At 43.9% G+C, this 17,778-nt stretch overlaps 1 protein-coding gene across 1 annotated transcript in view; it reads right to left on the bottom strand.

The window, feature by feature from the left end:
- Window positions 1-1,279: 1,279 nt before the first annotated feature.
- Window positions 1,280-17,778, bottom strand: part of RNF213 (ring finger protein 213) — a 118,575-nt gene continuing 102,076 nt past the window's right edge. Inside the window, exons 56-69 of the mRNA XM_081575766.1 lie at window positions 17,567-17,661; window positions 14,403-14,562; window positions 12,921-13,089; window positions 11,386-11,477; window positions 10,648-10,899; window positions 9,357-9,489; window positions 8,927-9,010; window positions 8,338-8,518; window positions 7,859-8,060; window positions 6,732-6,809; window positions 5,668-5,862; window positions 5,150-5,239; window positions 4,883-5,061; window positions 1,280-3,256 (exon numbers count right to left, since the gene is read on the bottom strand). Of these exons, the coding sequence (XP_081431892.1) occupies window positions 3,103-3,256; window positions 4,883-5,061; window positions 5,150-5,239; window positions 5,668-5,862; window positions 6,732-6,809; window positions 7,859-8,060; window positions 8,338-8,518; window positions 8,927-9,010; window positions 9,357-9,489; window positions 10,648-10,899; window positions 11,386-11,477; window positions 12,921-13,089; window positions 14,403-14,562; window positions 17,567-17,661 (2,064 nt within the window). The 3' untranslated portion in view covers window positions 1,280-3,102. The remainder of the gene's footprint in view (window positions 3,257-4,882; window positions 5,062-5,149; window positions 5,240-5,667; window positions 5,863-6,731; window positions 6,810-7,858; window positions 8,061-8,337; window positions 8,519-8,926; window positions 9,011-9,356; window positions 9,490-10,647; window positions 10,900-11,385; window positions 11,478-12,920; window positions 13,090-14,402; window positions 14,563-17,566; window positions 17,662-17,778) is intronic.

Here is a 17,778-nt window from a genome sequence, read left to right as displayed (position 1 = left end):
TCAGGAGACAGGTAAGGTGGACTGTTACTCCCATCTCTTTAAGAATTTTCTACAGTTTGTTGTAATCCACACAGTCGAAGGCTTTAACGTAGACAGTGAAACAGAAGTAGATGTTTAGCTGGAATTCCCTTGCATTTTCTGTGATCCAGTGAATGTTGGCAATTTGATCTCTGATTCCTCTGCCTTTTCTAAATCCAGCTCATACATCTGGAAGTTCTCAGTTCATGTACTGCTGAAGCTAGCTTGAAGGATTTTGAGCATTACCTTGCTAGCATGTGAAATGAGCGCAATTGTATGGTAGTTTGAACATTCTTTGGCATTGCCTTTTGTTGGGATTGGAATGAAAACTGACTTTTTCCAGTCCTGTGGCCACCGTGGAGTTTTCCAAATTTGCTGACATTGAATGCAGCACTTTATTAGCATCATCTTTTAGGATTTGAAATAGCTCAACTGGAATTCCTTCACCTCCACTAGCTTTGTTCATAGTTATGCTTCCTAAGGCCTACTTGACACTGGTGAAAGGTAAATAATTTACACACGTAGTAAGAATACAGTGATCTGTTGTGAAGATTTTCAGGTTAAGTCACCATCATCCTAGTGACAGTTTCTATTTGGGCTGAAAGCAGAAGGAACTGTGCAGTATGTGAAGTCCAGAAAAATGAATATGAATGGAAACAAGAATGAGTAGGCTGGAGGGGAAGGTCAGGTAGGGTCAGTGGGAAGCTATGGAGGAAGGGAAGGTAGGTGGACTTGACAGACCCGGGGCAGCAGGGGGTACATCTGTGAACTAGCACCTCCTCTTACTATGGTTCCAGACCATGGATTCTCTCCTTGAGGAACCCCTTCTTTTTAGAAGAGAAAATGCAGTTTTCCCCTAAAGCAGTGTTTTGCCACTTGAATGAAAGTGGGCTGATGGAACCTTATTGTTTCTTATATGTCTTTACTTCCTTTTCCCAGGGAGCTGCTTCCCCAAACCACAATCCAGCTCCCTGCCAGAGTCAGCTCTTACTCCTCATTGGCTGGAGCTCTGCTATCCTCCTGGAAAATCCTGTTAGGCAGGGAGTGAGAGGGCAGCCTTCTAGGGTGAAGCTTTGGCCCCTGAGCCTGGGGGCCAGGGAGCAGTGTGAAACTCCATGTCAGCTCTGCTGTCATTTTGTCCAGAGGAAAACTGTTCCCTGTTACATTCTAAACCAGAGTGCACATTTTCTGTCCAGAACCTTCCACTTTTTGGACACCCCTGCAAGGACATTTCCACAAACACATGAACCATTCCCCAAAGTCTCTTCCCCAGAGAGGACTCTTTAGCAAGTTTATTGAAACAGGTATGCCAAGTATAACAAAATTTACATCTGCCTATGCTAGACCAGTATATTTCTGTACAAACAGCAAGACAGTGTTAGCTAATGACAGTTAACACTTTGAAAGCATAACAGACAAAACAACATATCTTCATCATGCACCCCCCCCCAAACCCTTCATAACAGTGGAGAAAAAATTCTCCCCTACCCCCCAAAGGAGGTCTTCACAGGCTGGCCAGCTCCATCCCAATTCTGAGGTATCAAAGGAGTTCCAAGTGCAAACTGAAGTGATGAACAAGCAACTCTCCCATTCCCACATCCATTAAACACACAATCTAGGAAATGGATGTCCTCACAGAGTGCCTTTGCATAGTATGATTAGATAAACATAGGTTACTATATACAAGTGGATATGGTATCAGATCCTAGGTCCCTGTGCTCCCCTTCCTCAACCAGAGTGAAGAGAAACCAAAATAATGAAAATGGAGCACATATTGTTCTACAGCTCCCTCCAGTGGTGCTGAAGGGCCTACGTTGTCCTTGGCAAGCATTTTCTATTTTTGTAGCTCTCACCATTCTGTGGGCCCAATTTCAAGTTGATTGAGTCATCATCTTATTCAGAATGTGTATGAAAGATATTTACCTCTGACTTGTAAACAGCTGTTGTCTCAGGGCTCACAGGTGCTGAGCTACCCAGGAACAGGAATTAGTCTAGAGAGGTCAGAAGCACCAAGTAGATTTTGAAAAAACGACACAACACTTACAGTGAGAATAGCAGCACAAGATCAAGGTGCATTAACTATTCTCTTTTTCCTTTATCAGAAACTTGACTGGTTGTATATTCTGAGTCTGTTTCTGTGCTTTGACTGAGACCCAAAGAAAGGACCAGGTAGTCATACACTTGGGAAAATCAAGACCACGCTAAGAACTCATATTTATTTAGCAGAATCCTACAGAAGCAAAAACTTCCCCCAGAAATGCCAGAATGCCAGAACCATGCCTTTGATCCAACTTTCCACTGATCAACTTTCACTTAGAATTTACTAGAATACTAGAATACTAGAACTGGCAGGAAATCTGGCCTTCAATCCAGTCCCTTCATTTTGTAGATGTGGAAACTAAGTCACCAACAGTGTCCTTGACTCGTGGCCAAGCGCTCTTCATAATGAAAGCTTTGGGGCTCTGACCCTTGAAATTTGGCAGTGAATCATTTGTGGGCATGGTGAGGGCTGGCTAGTTTGGCATCAAGGCACTCGCTGAATGGCCTGACTTGTATTTGTATATTCCTGGAAACCTAGAAGTATTTGTACAATTCTCTGAATTGAAAGGAATGGAAGAAGGAAGAAAGCCAGCTTCTCTTTTGTGACTGCAGAATAAACTAGAAAAGAGAGCAAAAAGTAATAACCTTATTTTCCATCCCTCTCAACATGCAGTAGTCTGAGGAAGAGGGGCCTGGTGTGCTGGGTATGTGCATGGTAAGAGACTAGGACACCTGGGGCACGGGTTTGTATGTGTGAAGCTGAGAAGCTATTTTTTGGTCTCTCCTAGAGGATGGTGCTTTATTCTAGTTCCATGTAATCTTCAGTTCTCACCTCCCGATGAATGGTATTCAGAATATGAGGAGATAAGTTTCTGAATATACACATGTTCCTGAAACAGCTTGGCTCTCAAGAAGCTGTCAGCCAGGACAGCACATCTTGGTCTCAAATTTAGTGCTGTGCCCACAGCTTTCCTTCTAAGCACCCACCCGCGAGGAGGGAAGAGCCTTCTCTGCCCAAGTCTCCTGTAGAGACAGGAAACAACTCTATCTCATTTGTCGATTCCGTTTCAGTTCAGCAGCCATTTTCCACACAGCGACACAATTGGAAAGCAGTATCTCTTCTGGGAACTGAGATTCCATCTCAGGAGGAATTTCACTGTCTTTAGTCTCCATGTAACTCACCAGCGTATCTCTCAGACTGAAAAACCAAGGAACAATAGACAGCGTTAAATAGTCATGTGACATAAGGAGTCATGTGATCACTGGTCAGTTTTTCAGGTCATCACAGGACTACAGTGCTCATTAAGGCCGGTAATACTGAGAGTCAGTTTAAAGACAACCAACCGCTGGCTCAGTGAAGAATCTGCCTGCGATACAGGAGACCTGGGTTCAATCCCTGGGTTGGGAAGATCCCCTAGAAAAGAGAATGGCAACCCACTCCAGTATTCTTGCCTGGAGAATTCCATGGACAGAGGAGTCTGGTGGGCTACAGTCCATGGGGTTGCAAAGAGTCGGACAGGACTGAGCATGTGCAGCTGAACCGCTGAGATACCGACCTGGCACTAGATTCAGGATTCTAGTACATCCCTGCTGCTCCCCATCCTGGAGTGCACATACTCTACAGGAAGGAGCTCCCCTTGATAAGGGCCCAGCCAGATGGTTCTAAGAACTCTAGTAATACATCTGCTGTACAAAAAACAAAGCCTCACCATTCAAATAAAGCTTCTAGTCCAGTTCAGGATTTGTTTAACAAAGATCATAAATTCTCTAGGAAGAGATGTTCTTCCCCTACACTAAAAAGTCTGGGATAGTAAAGATTTCTTGAATAAGTTCAGAGAATACAAATGTAAATAGGCATTTGCTACATAGCATAATGGAGGAAAATGGCAATTATGAAACCCTAAGTCGATGAGGAAAACGAGTTTATCTATTTAGAAAAACAATAAAGTGAAAATCCCTTCCTCAGACCACACATAAAAACTAATTGCTTAACAAAACAAATGTAATATATAAAACTATAAAAAGCACAAGGAAAAAACACGGGAGAATATTTTATAACCTTTGGACAGGACCCTTAGAGGTATATTTTCCTAGAGTCCTCATAGGAAAATTCTCTCAGATTTGGCTTCATAAAATTAAAGACTGAGATATAGCATTTGTAACATACCAGGTAAAGTATTAAGAAAAATACAAATAGTCCAAAAGAAAAATAATCAAGAGGCAGTTTGGAGGAAGATACATAACTGGCTGATAAATATTTTCAGCCTTACCAGTAAATGGGAAAATATAAGCAAAAATGAGATACCATTTTTGGGCCATTAGATTGTTAAAAATATGAAAGATGGAAAATATCCAGTGTTGGGTATTCTTTATACATTGGTGTAGCTTTTTCTATCAAAGTTAAAATGCACATCTCTCTGACGTAGGAAGACCACTACTCATAATGAGAATATATGACTTTTGCAATTGATAATGGTTAATCGGACTTTCCTGATGGCTCAGGGGTAAACAATCTGCCTGCAATGCAGGAGATGCGGGTTCAATCCCTGGGTCAGGAAGATCCCCTGGGTCAGGAAGTGGGAAATGACAACCCACTCCAATTATCTTGCCTGGAGAATCCCATGGACAGAGGAGCCTGGCAGGCTACCATTCATGGGGTTGCCAAAGAGTCGGACACGACTTAGTGACTAAACAACAATGGTAAATCAGCAGGAAACCAAATTCTACAGTAAGACAAGAACAATTTCCATGACTATGGAAGATCCTGGGAGACATGGCAGAATGTTCTATGTGTGACTCGCATGACAGGCTTGCAAGCCCGTACCTCCACTCAGGGTTGAAACTCTCTGCAGTCTTGGGGTTCTTTAGCTTCAAGATCATCATTTCATGAAGCTCCAGGAGGAAAGCATCCAGGCCAATCTGATTTAGGAAGGTGTTGAGCAGCTTAGCATTTTCAGGGCTGAGATCAGCTTTGTACCTTGAAATGATTTCCCCAAATGGCTCCTGGAATGAAATAAGAACAATCATGGAAGCCTGGAAAGGGAATGTGCGGCTCCCTGGGTCCAGGTGGACAGGAAGAGGCCAGACTCACTTTTCCCAGGCGAAGTAGCTGTTCAGACTTGTGGGCAGAGAGGAGCTGCCAGAGGGCGATGGTATGTTTTAACTGGCATCTGTTTAAGGCCTGAAAGAGAATATAACTCTTGAATATGAGGCCCTGTTTTCATTTGGCCCTACACTGATTCCACCTCCTTCACTGTGGAGGCCACCTCTGCTTCGTCCACTAATTTCCTGCCTCAACTCTGAAATGTCTCTGAAAGCCCTCTCCCACTGCAGCATCTTAGGGTCCACCAGCAGCGCACAGTCTGCATGCACACCTCAGCAGACTTGTGCTTCCAACATTTGTACATTCCGAGTACATCTCTGCATCTCCTGTCAACGTGTTCTGTTTACAATGTAGACCGGCTGGGGGAGGAGGTATTTTCACCTCCCTTCCTTTTCAGGGGCTGCCTAGATTGGTACTCCCTGGGGGTGGTATCCCCGTAGGAAGTGGGGAGACGATAGAGGGGACAATGCTGATTTCCTTTGGAAGAGGCCAGACATGAGACCTACCTTTGAAACCAGTGAGGTCTGATCGCCCATCTTCAGCATGTCTTGGATATACACATTTAAGTGCATGTTTGGATCCTCGCCAGCTGCGCTCAGAAACCCCAATGTGACTTCTATGGCAGACAGAGCTTCACAGGCATCACTGTAGGACTGCAGTTGTCCTCTGATGGCAGTGACGACCGCATTGGGGAGGGGGCTCTAGAAAGTCAAAAGCAGGATAGGGTCCACAGTTGGGGCATGCTGTGCACCGCTACCCGGTAGGAGTTTCACCTTCATCACTGCCAAGGCCACAGAATGGGACAGGCTCTCTAATAACAGCAGTAGTCTGCACTTGGTGCTTCTTAAGTGTCAGCAATATTTAGGTGTGTTACAGAAAGAGAGATGCACTCATTGAATGCTGAAATCAACTTTGTGAGGATATGATTATGGACACACACATACACAGATACATAGTCCCCCAAACTCACACAACACACATAAATCAGAAAAGCAGGAATAAGTAAGTTCTCTGGATTTTTTGCCTCAGCATACACAGTCATGACATCATTACTAAAAAACTACAAGCACAAGATTTCAATCTGTTTATACTCAATGAGAAAACTTCTGCTGGAACTTCCCTGGTGGTCTGGTGGTTAAGAATCCTCCTTGCAATGCAGGGGATGAGGGTTCTATTCCTGGTTAGGGAACTAAGATCCCACATGCCACGGAGCAACTAAGCCTGCCTGCTGCAACTACTGACTGTGTACACTCAGGATCTCATGTGCCACAACTAGTGAGCCTGCGCACTGCAGTGAAAGTTCCCTCATGATACGGTGATGGTCCCGCATGCTGCAACTAAGACCCAAGGCAGCCAAAATAAATAAATACTTTAAAAAGATTTATGAAAAATAAAAATCTTGTGCTGATCCTGTGAGCCCTCTAGAAAAATCATGGGGCTCAGAACAGAGGGTGGCCCTGAAACTCTTTGGTGCTCACGGCAAATGCCTTGAGTGAGGGTGGAAGAGTCCTAACATGGATGGAAACACTCTGGTAAGACAGAGGCACACGCAAATAAGGTTGATCGTCACCTGTTGCATTTTGTTCTTGATGTCCATGAAGAGATGCTCATAGTTCCAGTCACGTCTGTATACCAAAGTGGGTATTCCCTAAAGTGAGAAAGAAAAAGACTGGAAATGGAGTTCACTGTGGAGGTTTCCATCAGATGACAATATATGCCTGAGCTGAGACTCAGTTGTAGTCCCATAGATTTCAGTGCATCACCTGGCAAAGCAGGCAACTCCTTGTTGCCTCGTGATGTGTGGTGTGTTTAACCCATAATCTATGGAAACAGTAACACAATGAGGAACCCAGCCTGCCCCCCATGACCAAGCAGATACTGTCACATAGTATTCTGTGGCCTTTGAACCACCAGTGGAAGCAGGTCGTGAGGACATCGTGCTGACAAGCTGAGCACAGACCGTGAGCGAGGGGGCACTCAGCTGACAGAACAGAATGAATTAAGGCTTGAGCTCAAACAGTTCACTGCCTAACTGCAGGCAGGGAGGAAGCATAAATAGGATGAAGTACGACACCTTTGACTGGACCTGGAAGCAACAAGCACAGAGCAGGTAAAGAACAGAACTGCAGGCTGCATTCAGGGAAGGGAGAGTGATCCAGCCTGTGCGGTCATGGGATCCAATTCAGGGGAGTGGATGGAGAGATGCAGATCTGGATGTCAGAAATGTGGGCTAAAGAGTCTGAAGGCAGGGACTGGTTGGGAGCTACTGCAGCAGTGGAGCTTAAGGACAGATGCTTTGAACTAGAGCAGCGGGCTGGCTGGTGAAATGGAGGTGCCTGATGGTAGAGATGACAGACTGTGTTTACAGACTAAAGGAAAAGGGGAAAAACAATGAGGTTCGGTGTGGGTGGCTGGTGGTGCCATTAACTACAGCATAGAAATCTGGACTAAGTCCATTGAGACCTGCAGTCACCCTTGGGGTACTGAGGTATGGATTGGACACAGAGCTGTCAGCCCTGAATGCAGGCATGGTCACAGATACTGGGAGTGTGGATGAAGGGTCCAGAGGATCCCTCCTCATTCTGAAATCACTGATCAAAGCCACACTTGGGGCAACTTTTGCAAAACAGACACACAGACCATAGACATGTGGACCACGGACGCGTGGGCCATGTCAATACAGCAAGTCAGCCTTGCCTTGAGGGTCAACCTAGGCTTGCCCTGCAGGAAGCGGCTGATGATCTGGCGCTGGATCTTCTCCAGGTCAAACTGCTGCAAGGTCTCCCCGCCCTGCTCCACGTGGTATTGGCAGTTGGAGAGAATCAGTGGAATCAGGTCCCGCTCCACTTCGTAGCTGATGACGTGCAGGTCGGCAATCTCAGAGGCATCGACAGAGTAGCTGGAGACAGATAGACAGAGCTCAGGGTCCCAGTGAAGTGCACATGGCCTGTCCATGCAGAGCCAGCTCCTGTCTGATGTTGCTGCAGGCTGTGCAGGTGAAGGGACACGCAAATCTGTGACACTTGTGAGCGTAGCTGAAGGGGTTTCTGTTCAAGAAGGACCTGAAGCCTGGCTTGCTGTCTCTAGGTCTGGTGACCCTATTTCCCTGTTTGTTCCCCTCAGAAACGACTTCCTGCGCTGAAAGGGCGCCCCCTGCTGTCGGCCTGCATGCTTACCTGGTGTCTTCTTTGGAGAACTTCTCTACCGCATAGACAATTTCATTGTGCAAGTTAATCAAGTAGCTGACTAAGGCGGTGGAGCAGAGGCCCCGGCCCTGGCGGCGAGGCAGGATGACTTCCAAGTCAGTGTTCAGATCAAGGTCGGAGCTGCAGTAGTCTTTAGGTAGCTTGATCTCACCTTTAAATGACAGAGGGGCAGTCACCTCCCTGCTGTTTCTTTCATAGCATCAGGACTAGGAGCCCACCACGGTGGGAAGGGGGGCAACGCAGAAGCCACCTCAACAGAACCGAGCTGGGAACCAAGCATGCTTCTGTCTCCCACCTCTCTTTTATGTGCTGACAAGTTTCAAATAGTCTCAGCTCCTTTTTGATACCCAATTTATAGACTCAAGAGGACTGAGGGGTTGCTCTTTCTGAAATGTTATGCACTCATCTCAGACACCCTCACCAAGAGTCCAAAGACCCAGCATTAGAGACATATAGCATGGTGCTGTGCACACACGGAACAGGCAGAGTTAGGCTGGAGAAAACAGGCCTTCAGAGAGGTGCTCCTGTAATGTTGAGTATTAAAGGGGATTTGACTCACCATTGGTCTCCAGCGATCGCCTCAGCTTGTTCCATGTTGACAGAAAGATAGTGATTCTACTGTGGGCTAACTTCTTCAGCCCATCTAGCAAACAAAACATTTTTTAATAACTCCAAGATAACACCTACTCCCATCTAGGTCAAACCAACAGAATTACTTGCTCTTTGACTCCCACCTTCATGTCATCACCAACACACTCTAAATGCTGTTTAAACTAAAGCTGAGTTTGAGGAACCAGAGAGAGAGGGAGAAGCTGGACTGCTACATCAAAAGCCTCTAATGTGTCCCAGGCATTCACAGCACCCATGCTGCATGCTACAAACTTAGGGTACAGAACACACATTAGCCCTGACCTGGAGCCCCCAAGTTGGACCAATTCTTTGTACCACAACAGGGGTGGTCCTGATGCTCTGTGAGAGCAGAGCCTTACCTGAATCGTGACTGCTAATGAAACTTTGGATGGATCTGTATTCAGCTTCTGAAACATTCTGGAATCGTTTCACTAGATTCCTTTGCAGGGCCAAAATCTCGGGCAAGAATTTCACCAGTCTCAGCTCTGCCTCCTAGAGAAGGGAAGATCACCAGGAACACTTTTTAATGTACCTAGATAATGTTCCTGGGAAACAGACTTTGGGGCTGGCTCAGGTCATGTATTTTTAGTTTAATACAGTCAATGTGCCATTTTACATAACACATAGTACTTGAGAATGGTGAAAGGCAAGTACCTTTCACTTCCTTCAGCAAGTACTTAGCGACTGCTTACAATGTGTTGGCCAGTGTTCTACACTCTAAGAGTCGAGAAGCAAAACTGTAGGGCCAACACAGCAAATGTGTTTGCCAGAAGCTGATGAAAGAAAACAGCCTCTTGGGCCCATGAGATGGGCTGGGTGTGGAGAGGCACTGCTGAGAGCAAGAAGACTAAGCATTTAGGCAATGATGCTTAGTGATATTCCAGTGTCATTCTGAAGACCTAGGACCTTAGCTTCTTCAGTGTAATGGACCTGAGCACACCAGTGACAGATCACAGTGTTATCACGATGGCCTTCCCACCAGGAATCCATTTTCATTAACTGACCCACCAAAATTTCTGCATCATCTTACTTCTTCCTAGACTGCAAATACTGGTGCATGGAGGGAATGATTAGAAGATGTGTTTTAGAAAATAAAAATTCAAATGGATTAAAGTTAGGAAGAGTGTGTAATTCTGGCTCTAAAAGATATAACGCACACGTTACTGCTCTGTTCCCCTCCAATCCTACCACCACCCTCACTCTGAATGGTTTAGGAACAGGGAAGATTTTTTGTTTGATTTCAGTTATGCATTCTCAACTAAAGTTTTTTCATTTAACAGACACTCATTGGTGGGTGACTGCTCCAGACACTGGGGCGATGATGTTGAACAGATAAATGAAAGATTTTATTCTATTCTTTCTTGCTGAGTGATTGGGAGAAACCCTCCTGGCCAAGTACTTTACAGATTCCTACTAATTCCAATGCATGTATATATTTCACCTGTGACTTTATGCTTCAAATGACTCGTACAGATGGATGTGTTTGGAGATCTCTACTCTATCCCCGAGTCTTCTGCCAGAGACATTTTATTCAAAAATCAAAGTAATTTAATGGCTGTCCCACACTTAGGACTGATCAGATTAAATGAGAGCAGGGCCTTCACATCTCCAGGGGACATGTAGGTGGCAGTCACAGTGAAGCAACCTCACCTTCTGCAGGAACTTCCAGAGGATGGGCACCGATTCTTTGCCGTTCTTTTGCTCCACGATGTGCTGGAGGTACTCAATGGTGATTCTTTTCCTGCAGCTCCACATCTTAGAGCAGTGAACCATGCTATTCTTGGGCAGGTGGGGCAGGAAGGTCACTGGGTCACCATACACAATTTTGGCCACAGGGTTGGAGCTGATGCGCTCATCTTGGCTGATCTGAGCATTCACCGCTAGGAGGGTTTTATCTAGATGCTAGGTGAGGAAAGTGACATGGGATCTGGAAGTGAGATGCTAGGTTTTTGTCTCCTCAAACAGAGTAAGTCTCAGACATCTATATTTTATTACCATTATTTTAAATACTTGCTGATTTATATTTCCCAATGGGCTTAGTTACTCTCAGTAACATTCTTATCTGACAGGGTTTATTTCTCTGCCTCGTTTGCACATTCTGCTATAAAAAGTAGTGGAGAGAAAATGACTGCCTGCACTTTCTGGATTCCCAGTAATTCCTCAGCTTGATATACCAGCCTGCCTCAGGAGGGGACAGGATGGGGGAGAGGGCAACAGGAGGGTGGGGTGACCAAATAGAGAACACCTAAATCTGTGACTTAGCCTAGGGTTTCTTTCTCTAAGGGACACTTCCAGAAGCGACAACAGACCGAGTGCTCAGCAGAGGCTGTGGAAACCCCTTCCTGCACCTTCCCAGAGAAAGTAGCCCCATAGCTACTCATCACTTACCTCTAGTTCACGCAGAATAAGAGTCTGAACAAGCTTTTCCCAGCTGTTCCTCTTTTCTCTAGTTGACAATTTTGCATCAAAATTTAAAGACCCTACAAAGAAAAATGTGTATGTTACCCAAGAAACAAAACCTACAGCATTCTACATAAAACACTAAAGAAATGTTTAATTGAAATAATGCTCCTTTTGGGAGCAGGGGTGGATATATTTTCCTAAAGTAATCTGAGCATTTACAAATGTTTCCTGCTGCTACCACCAAACTCATGATCTTTGTGAAGATACTTCAAACTCTAAAATCTCTAACCCACGTAATTATCATCTTAACGCCATTCTGAACAAAATTACTGAAAGGACAATACTTTAAATCAGAAGCCCATGGGCAAAATAACAGTGACTAGTGCTACCACAGGTCTCAACTGCTGCCACCTGGGCTTGAAGACGGAGGCAGGGCCTTGTGGGTGCATTTGACGCAGAATGCCATAGAAACTGTCAGTGTGCTTCTAGAATTTGGTCACTTTGTCAGTGTGATACTCGCTGAGCTTACCTAGTGTGAAACCACTCCAGAATAAGAAACTTAAAATCAGATTTTGCTAAATGGAAAATATATACGGATGCTGAGTGAGTGAAAGTCACTCAGTTGTGTCCGCCTCTTTGCAATCCCATGGATTCTACAGTCCATGGAATTCTCCAGGCCAGACTGCTGGAGTGGGCAGCCTTTCCCTTCTCCAGGGGATCTTCCCAATCCAGGGATTGAACCTAGGTCTCCTGCATTGCAGGTGGACTCTTTTTACCAGCTGGGCCACAGGGAAGCCCATATGGATGCTGGTTTCTGGCAAAAAAAGCTCCTGAAGTGGGAATGGATTTTCTTGTCATGTGGCAGAACTTTTTATTGCTATTGTTATTTTAAATAACATTGTCATTAGAGTGGTAATTTTAAAAGATTTTTGCAGATAACCTAAAACAAAACAAAACTGTTCTTCCACCACTCGGAGACAACCCTCTTACTAACTTGTCTTATAGAACTTTTCTTTCTGTGTGGACTTTATAAAGTTTAAACTAGAAAATGAGCTTAATAGTTGTTAGCCTACTTTTACATGTAACAAATTGTGGATGTATATACATATTAAGTCAGTCCACGAATGCAGTATTGTTTTAGGAAAAGAAGATGCTCCCCCCGCCCCGCAAAAAAAAACAAAACAAAACAGATCTCCAATAGAAAGAGACCAAGTTCCAAGCACTTATCAAACATTAGTCTCTTTGATGTTTCTTTAATGCACATCACTTCTTTTGGATGCCCTATATTCCCCATGCAGTAGCTGAACTACATCCAAGGCCGACTTTTGAAACTAAAGCCTCCCAAATACACTCGCACCAGCAGGGGGTCAATGGAAAGGCCAGGCAAGTCCTCCCCTCCCCGACTCTCTGGAAAGTGCATGTCTTCCTGCTTCCCCCTCATCGCCTTCTGGAGTCGAGGAGTGCTCTGCTTCCTCTGCTGGCTGTGCCCCACACCCCTGGCCCTGTGCCCAGCTCCTCACCATGGCCCTGCTCTTGAAGCAGGCGGCACAGGACAAGGTGCACCACACTGGCAGTCTCATCTGTGCTCTTCCCCAGCGTGTTCATTAACTGCTCCAGGTCTCTCTGGATATGCTGCTGCAGAAACCCTTTTGGATCCCACACCAGAGGTTTGATGATGTTCATCAAGTCCTATGGAGGCAAGAGGACAAAATGTCAAGCAAGGTCTTGTTTGTGGAAAGGATGGCAAGTTTAGGAGAGGTCAGGAGGGGTGAAGACCCAGTTCCGAGCCAGAGGACAGTCTCTAGGAGGGATGTCAGCATGATTCAAACAGTACAGGTGACAGAAAGCTGAGGAGCAGAAATGACTACAGTCTGAAAACGACAGCCTTCTATATTGTCAATGTGAAATAAAGAGCTTTAAAAACCTAAACTTTTTGTTCTCATAGTTAATTAACAACATGCTATTTCTTTCCTCCCCAGAGTTACAGCAAAGACACAGGTAAAATCACGGTTATTTTAGCCTCTCCATTACCAGATGTGGACCAGAGACACAGAGCTATTCAGTAAAAACTGACTTTACATAATCTGACAAGTAGTTCCCCTTACCACCATAGGCCACAGTGGGAAAAATTAGGATACGTGAATTTTACATCATGTTCTGCATTAGGTAACAATGACTTAAAATCCACAGGGGTGGCCGGGTCTTTTAATTTTATTTTTTTCAGCTATTAAAAATGATTAATTAAAATTTTTTCATGATTTATTAAAATTTAAAAGTCAAAGTACAAATTACAAGAATGACAAAAATTCAGACTAAAATGGTTTAAATAATACTAAATTTTTAATTTCAATTTTTATTTTAATTAAACCTTTTAAAATATTTTTATATAAAATTGTAATTCTAATGTTTAATATCCATCTAATTGTCAAAGAATTGGTATCAGGCTTCAACATGTTTCATCTAGACTTACATGCACAAATGTAGGTTAATAAGATTTGTTTTATCTTGTAAAGCTTTCTTCATTTGTTACTATTGCCAATACAATTACTAATTCATAAGAATCCTGGGAACCACAAATTGGAACTTCAAAGAGGAGTAAGAAAATAGTTCCTGTTTCTACTGGGAAAGGATACTTAATTATCAGAGAAGCAATACATTCATACTCTCTGAAAGGAAGGAGTGGACAAATTCATTGATCTGTCTTTCCCCTTATCCAAGTACTTCTGCATTCAGATCTTCCCCATACTTCCTAAATAGTTTCTGCTTCTGATGTCAGTAAGGGCATAACACACAAACCTCATAGCATGCAAACACAGGAAGCAGTCTTGTGTTTCAAGGGGCAAAATCAGAGAAATGGAGCAGAACAGGATTAGCCACAATGAAACTAAGCAGGACCCTGCAGGGCCTTCCCAGGAACCAGGTAGGGTTTTTTAGATGAAGGGATTCACTATGAAAAAACTACCATAGAAACTAGTACATGATTGGACAGTACAATGCTCTACCTGGGGACTCTGGGTGGCTCCCTGGAGCATAGCCAAATGAGTGAGCAGCCGGATGAGAAGGAAGACCACTGGGGACATCTCTCGGTCAGATACCACGGCCACACCTCTGGGTGGTGGGTTTCCCAGCACATGGCCAGTTTGAGTTCTGTCCATGGTGTTACTGAAAAGGACAAGAGAAGACAGGGTGAAGGCTGAAGACCATTTCTTCTGGCTCTGGGGGCACACTTCAGAGTCTTAGGACCTAGAGACCAGGTTCACAGTTGTGAAGAAAATGATGTTGAAAGTTACTTATTGTAATAAGCCTAGACCACTTTTCTGAGTCTTTTTCTTTATAGACAGGCCTTTCTGGCTGACCAAAAGCCCACAACAGTGTAAAGTGGCTGTTTGTGAGATTAGTGAGGAGGGGGCAATATAATGGTAGGGGGTTTGAGGTACAAACTATTATGTATAAAATAAGCTACAAGGATATATTGTACAAAGCAGGCAATATAGCCAATAGTTTATAACTATAAATGGAATATAGCCTTTAAAATCATGAATTACAATAGTGCACACTGTAACTTATATAGTATTGTACATCAACTTCAGTAAAAAAAAAATAAAATAAGCTTTTCTGATAAGCAGCCCTGAGATGACCTCTAAAAATGGTTCAGCATTCACTTGACCCAGAAAACCCCACAAAATCATGCAAATCAAGATTCACTTTAAGAACATTGGTGAAACCACCCCGGCCATTGAGGGTATGCATATCTGAAAAGCCACCAAGTATCTGGAGGATGTCACTTTACAGAAGCAGTGTGCCCCATTCCATTGTTACAGTGGTGGAGCTGGTCGGTGTACACAGGACAAACACTGGGGTTGAAGGCAGGGTCGGTGGCCCAAAAACAGTGCTGAATTTTTACTGCACATGCTCAAAAACGCAGAAAGTGATGCTGAACTGAAGGACTTAGATGTAGATTATCTTGCTTATTGAGCAAAGCCAGGTGAACAAAACCCCAAAATGCGGTGCAGGACTTACAGAGCTCAGGGTTGGATCAGCCCCTCCATGAGCTCTCCCTGCCACACTGAGATGATCCTTTCTGAAAAAGAACAGACTGTTCCTAAACCAGAAGAGGAGGTTGCACAGAAGAAAAAGATATCCCAGAAGAAACTGAAGAAATAAAAACTTAAGGTACAGGAATAAATGCTGCAAAAAATAAATGCAAATAAATAATAATAATGAAATAAAATCATTAGGAAAACAAAACAAAACTGACTGTTTGTGCTATTCCTGGGGCCATATGTCAGAATGGTGGTCTGGACCTGCTTCTTGCCCTGAATCAGTTGGGGAGTGGCAGGCAGGCAAAGGACAGGGTCTGGAGTCGCTGACATTAACATGGAAATATATACACACTGGTCTCCTTTTCCCACATTAAAAACTAGGATCCAATCTCTGCAAAGGATTTGGCATCACACCCAGATGGGAGGTGCAGTGTGATGGCTATGTTCAGTTGAAATGATATTGGAGATTCTAGGACATTCTAATAGTTTATGGAGATAACAGGTTAAAATATTTTAAACTGTAACAGCACCAAAATAGCTAGACTATAAGATCAATGTAGAGAGGTCACATCTCCTATTAAGGGAACATTTACAACCACACTTATGGATCACAATAAACTGTGGAAAATTCTGAAAGAGATGGGAATACCAGACCACCTGACCTGCCTCTTGAGAAACCTGTATGCAGGTCAGGAAGCAACAGTTAGAACTGGACATGGAACAACAGACTGCTTCCAAATAGGAAAAGGAGTACGTCAAGGCTGTATATTGTCACCCTGCTTATTTAACTTATATGCAGAGTACATCATGAGAAATCCTGGGCTGGAGGAAGCACAAGCTGGAATCAAGATTGCCGGGAGAAATATCAATAACCTCAGATATGCAGATGACACCACCCTTATGGCAGAAAGTGAAGAAGAACTAGAGCCTCTTGATGAAAGTGAAAGAGGAGAGTGAAAAAGTTGGCTTAAAGCTCAACATTCAGAAAACTAAGATCATGGCATCCGGCCCCATCACTTCATGGCAGATAGATGGGGAAACAGTGGAAACAGTGAGAGACTTTATTTTCCTGGGCTCCAAAATCACTGCAGATGGTGACTGCAGCCATGAAATTAAAAGACGCTTACTCCTTGGAAGGAAAGTTATGACCAACCTAGATAGCATATTAAAAAGCAGAGACATTACTTTGTCAACAAAGGTCTGTCTAGTCAAGGCTATGGTTTTTCCAGTAGTCATGTATGGATGTGAGAGTTGGACTATAAAGAAAGCTGAGTGCTGAAGAATTGATACTTTTGAACTGTGGTGTTGGAGAAGACTCTTGAGAGTCCCTTGGACTGCAAGGAGATCCAACCAGTCCATCCTAAAGGAGATCAGTCCTGGGTGTTCATTGGAAGGACTGATGTTGAAGTTGAAACTCCAATGCTTTGGCCACCTGATGTGAAGAGCTGACTCACTGGAAAAGACCCTGATGCTGGGAAAGATTGAGGGCAGGAGGAGAAGGGGACGACAGAGGATGAGATGGTTGGATGGCATCACCGACTCGATGGACATGGGTTCGGGTGGACTTAGGGAGTTAGCGATGGACAGGGAGGCCTGGCGTGCTGCGGGTTCATGGGGTCGCAAAGAGTCGGACACGACTGAACTGAACTGTCTAATGACCAAGTGTGGGATTATGAGCTCAGATTTTTAGCTGGATTCTGAAGTATTTGATAAGATTGACTAGGTCTCCTCTATTTTTCTCCAAAAAAAACCAGTAAGCTAAGAGTTTGTAAGTGACAGACTTAAACTTCCTTCTGAATTTGGTCATTCTGTTTATGTCAAGCAATTTCTACAGGGGTTGTAACCAAGGTTCAACTGGAAGATATTTAAATTAAAAAATATTAATATTAATAAGTATTAAGGTATGGTCTGTTTTTGCATTAAAAGCCCAGTTAGCCAGTGACAGATCAAATGCCTCATTACTGAATGACCACAGAGACCTTGGCATTGATATTCAACATGACCCAGATCCAAATGTACTATCATAAGTGATAATATATTTAGTATTGATTTATCAGCTGGAATAGAAACAGCCGCAAAGCACATGGTTCGATTATTTAGAAAGGAAATAGAAAATTACATACTCGATAACATGAAATCCCTCCTTCGGTCTGTGATCAGTCCCTCCAATTGGAGCATGACAGTCAATACAAAAGCTCTGTTCCATCGGCCTGCCACACTAGGAGAAACACAAATGTGACCCCAGATCAGTTTGGACAAATCGCAAAGTATGAGCACATACTTACCACAGAAGGTAGTAGATGCCAGTAGGATTGCTTCCTTCACTGTATGGATG

This window comes from Giraffa tippelskirchi, chromosome 3 (genome assembly GCF_054371585.1).
Source record: "Giraffa tippelskirchi isolate mGirTip1 chromosome 3, T2T-mGirTip1v1.2.pri, whole genome shotgun sequence".
In the NCBI taxonomy this organism is placed as follows: Eukaryota; Metazoa; Chordata; class Mammalia; order Artiodactyla; family Giraffidae; genus Giraffa; species Giraffa tippelskirchi.
The sequence above is the reverse complement of the archived record's forward strand: the minus strand, read 5'-3'. Positions and strand labels throughout refer to the sequence as shown.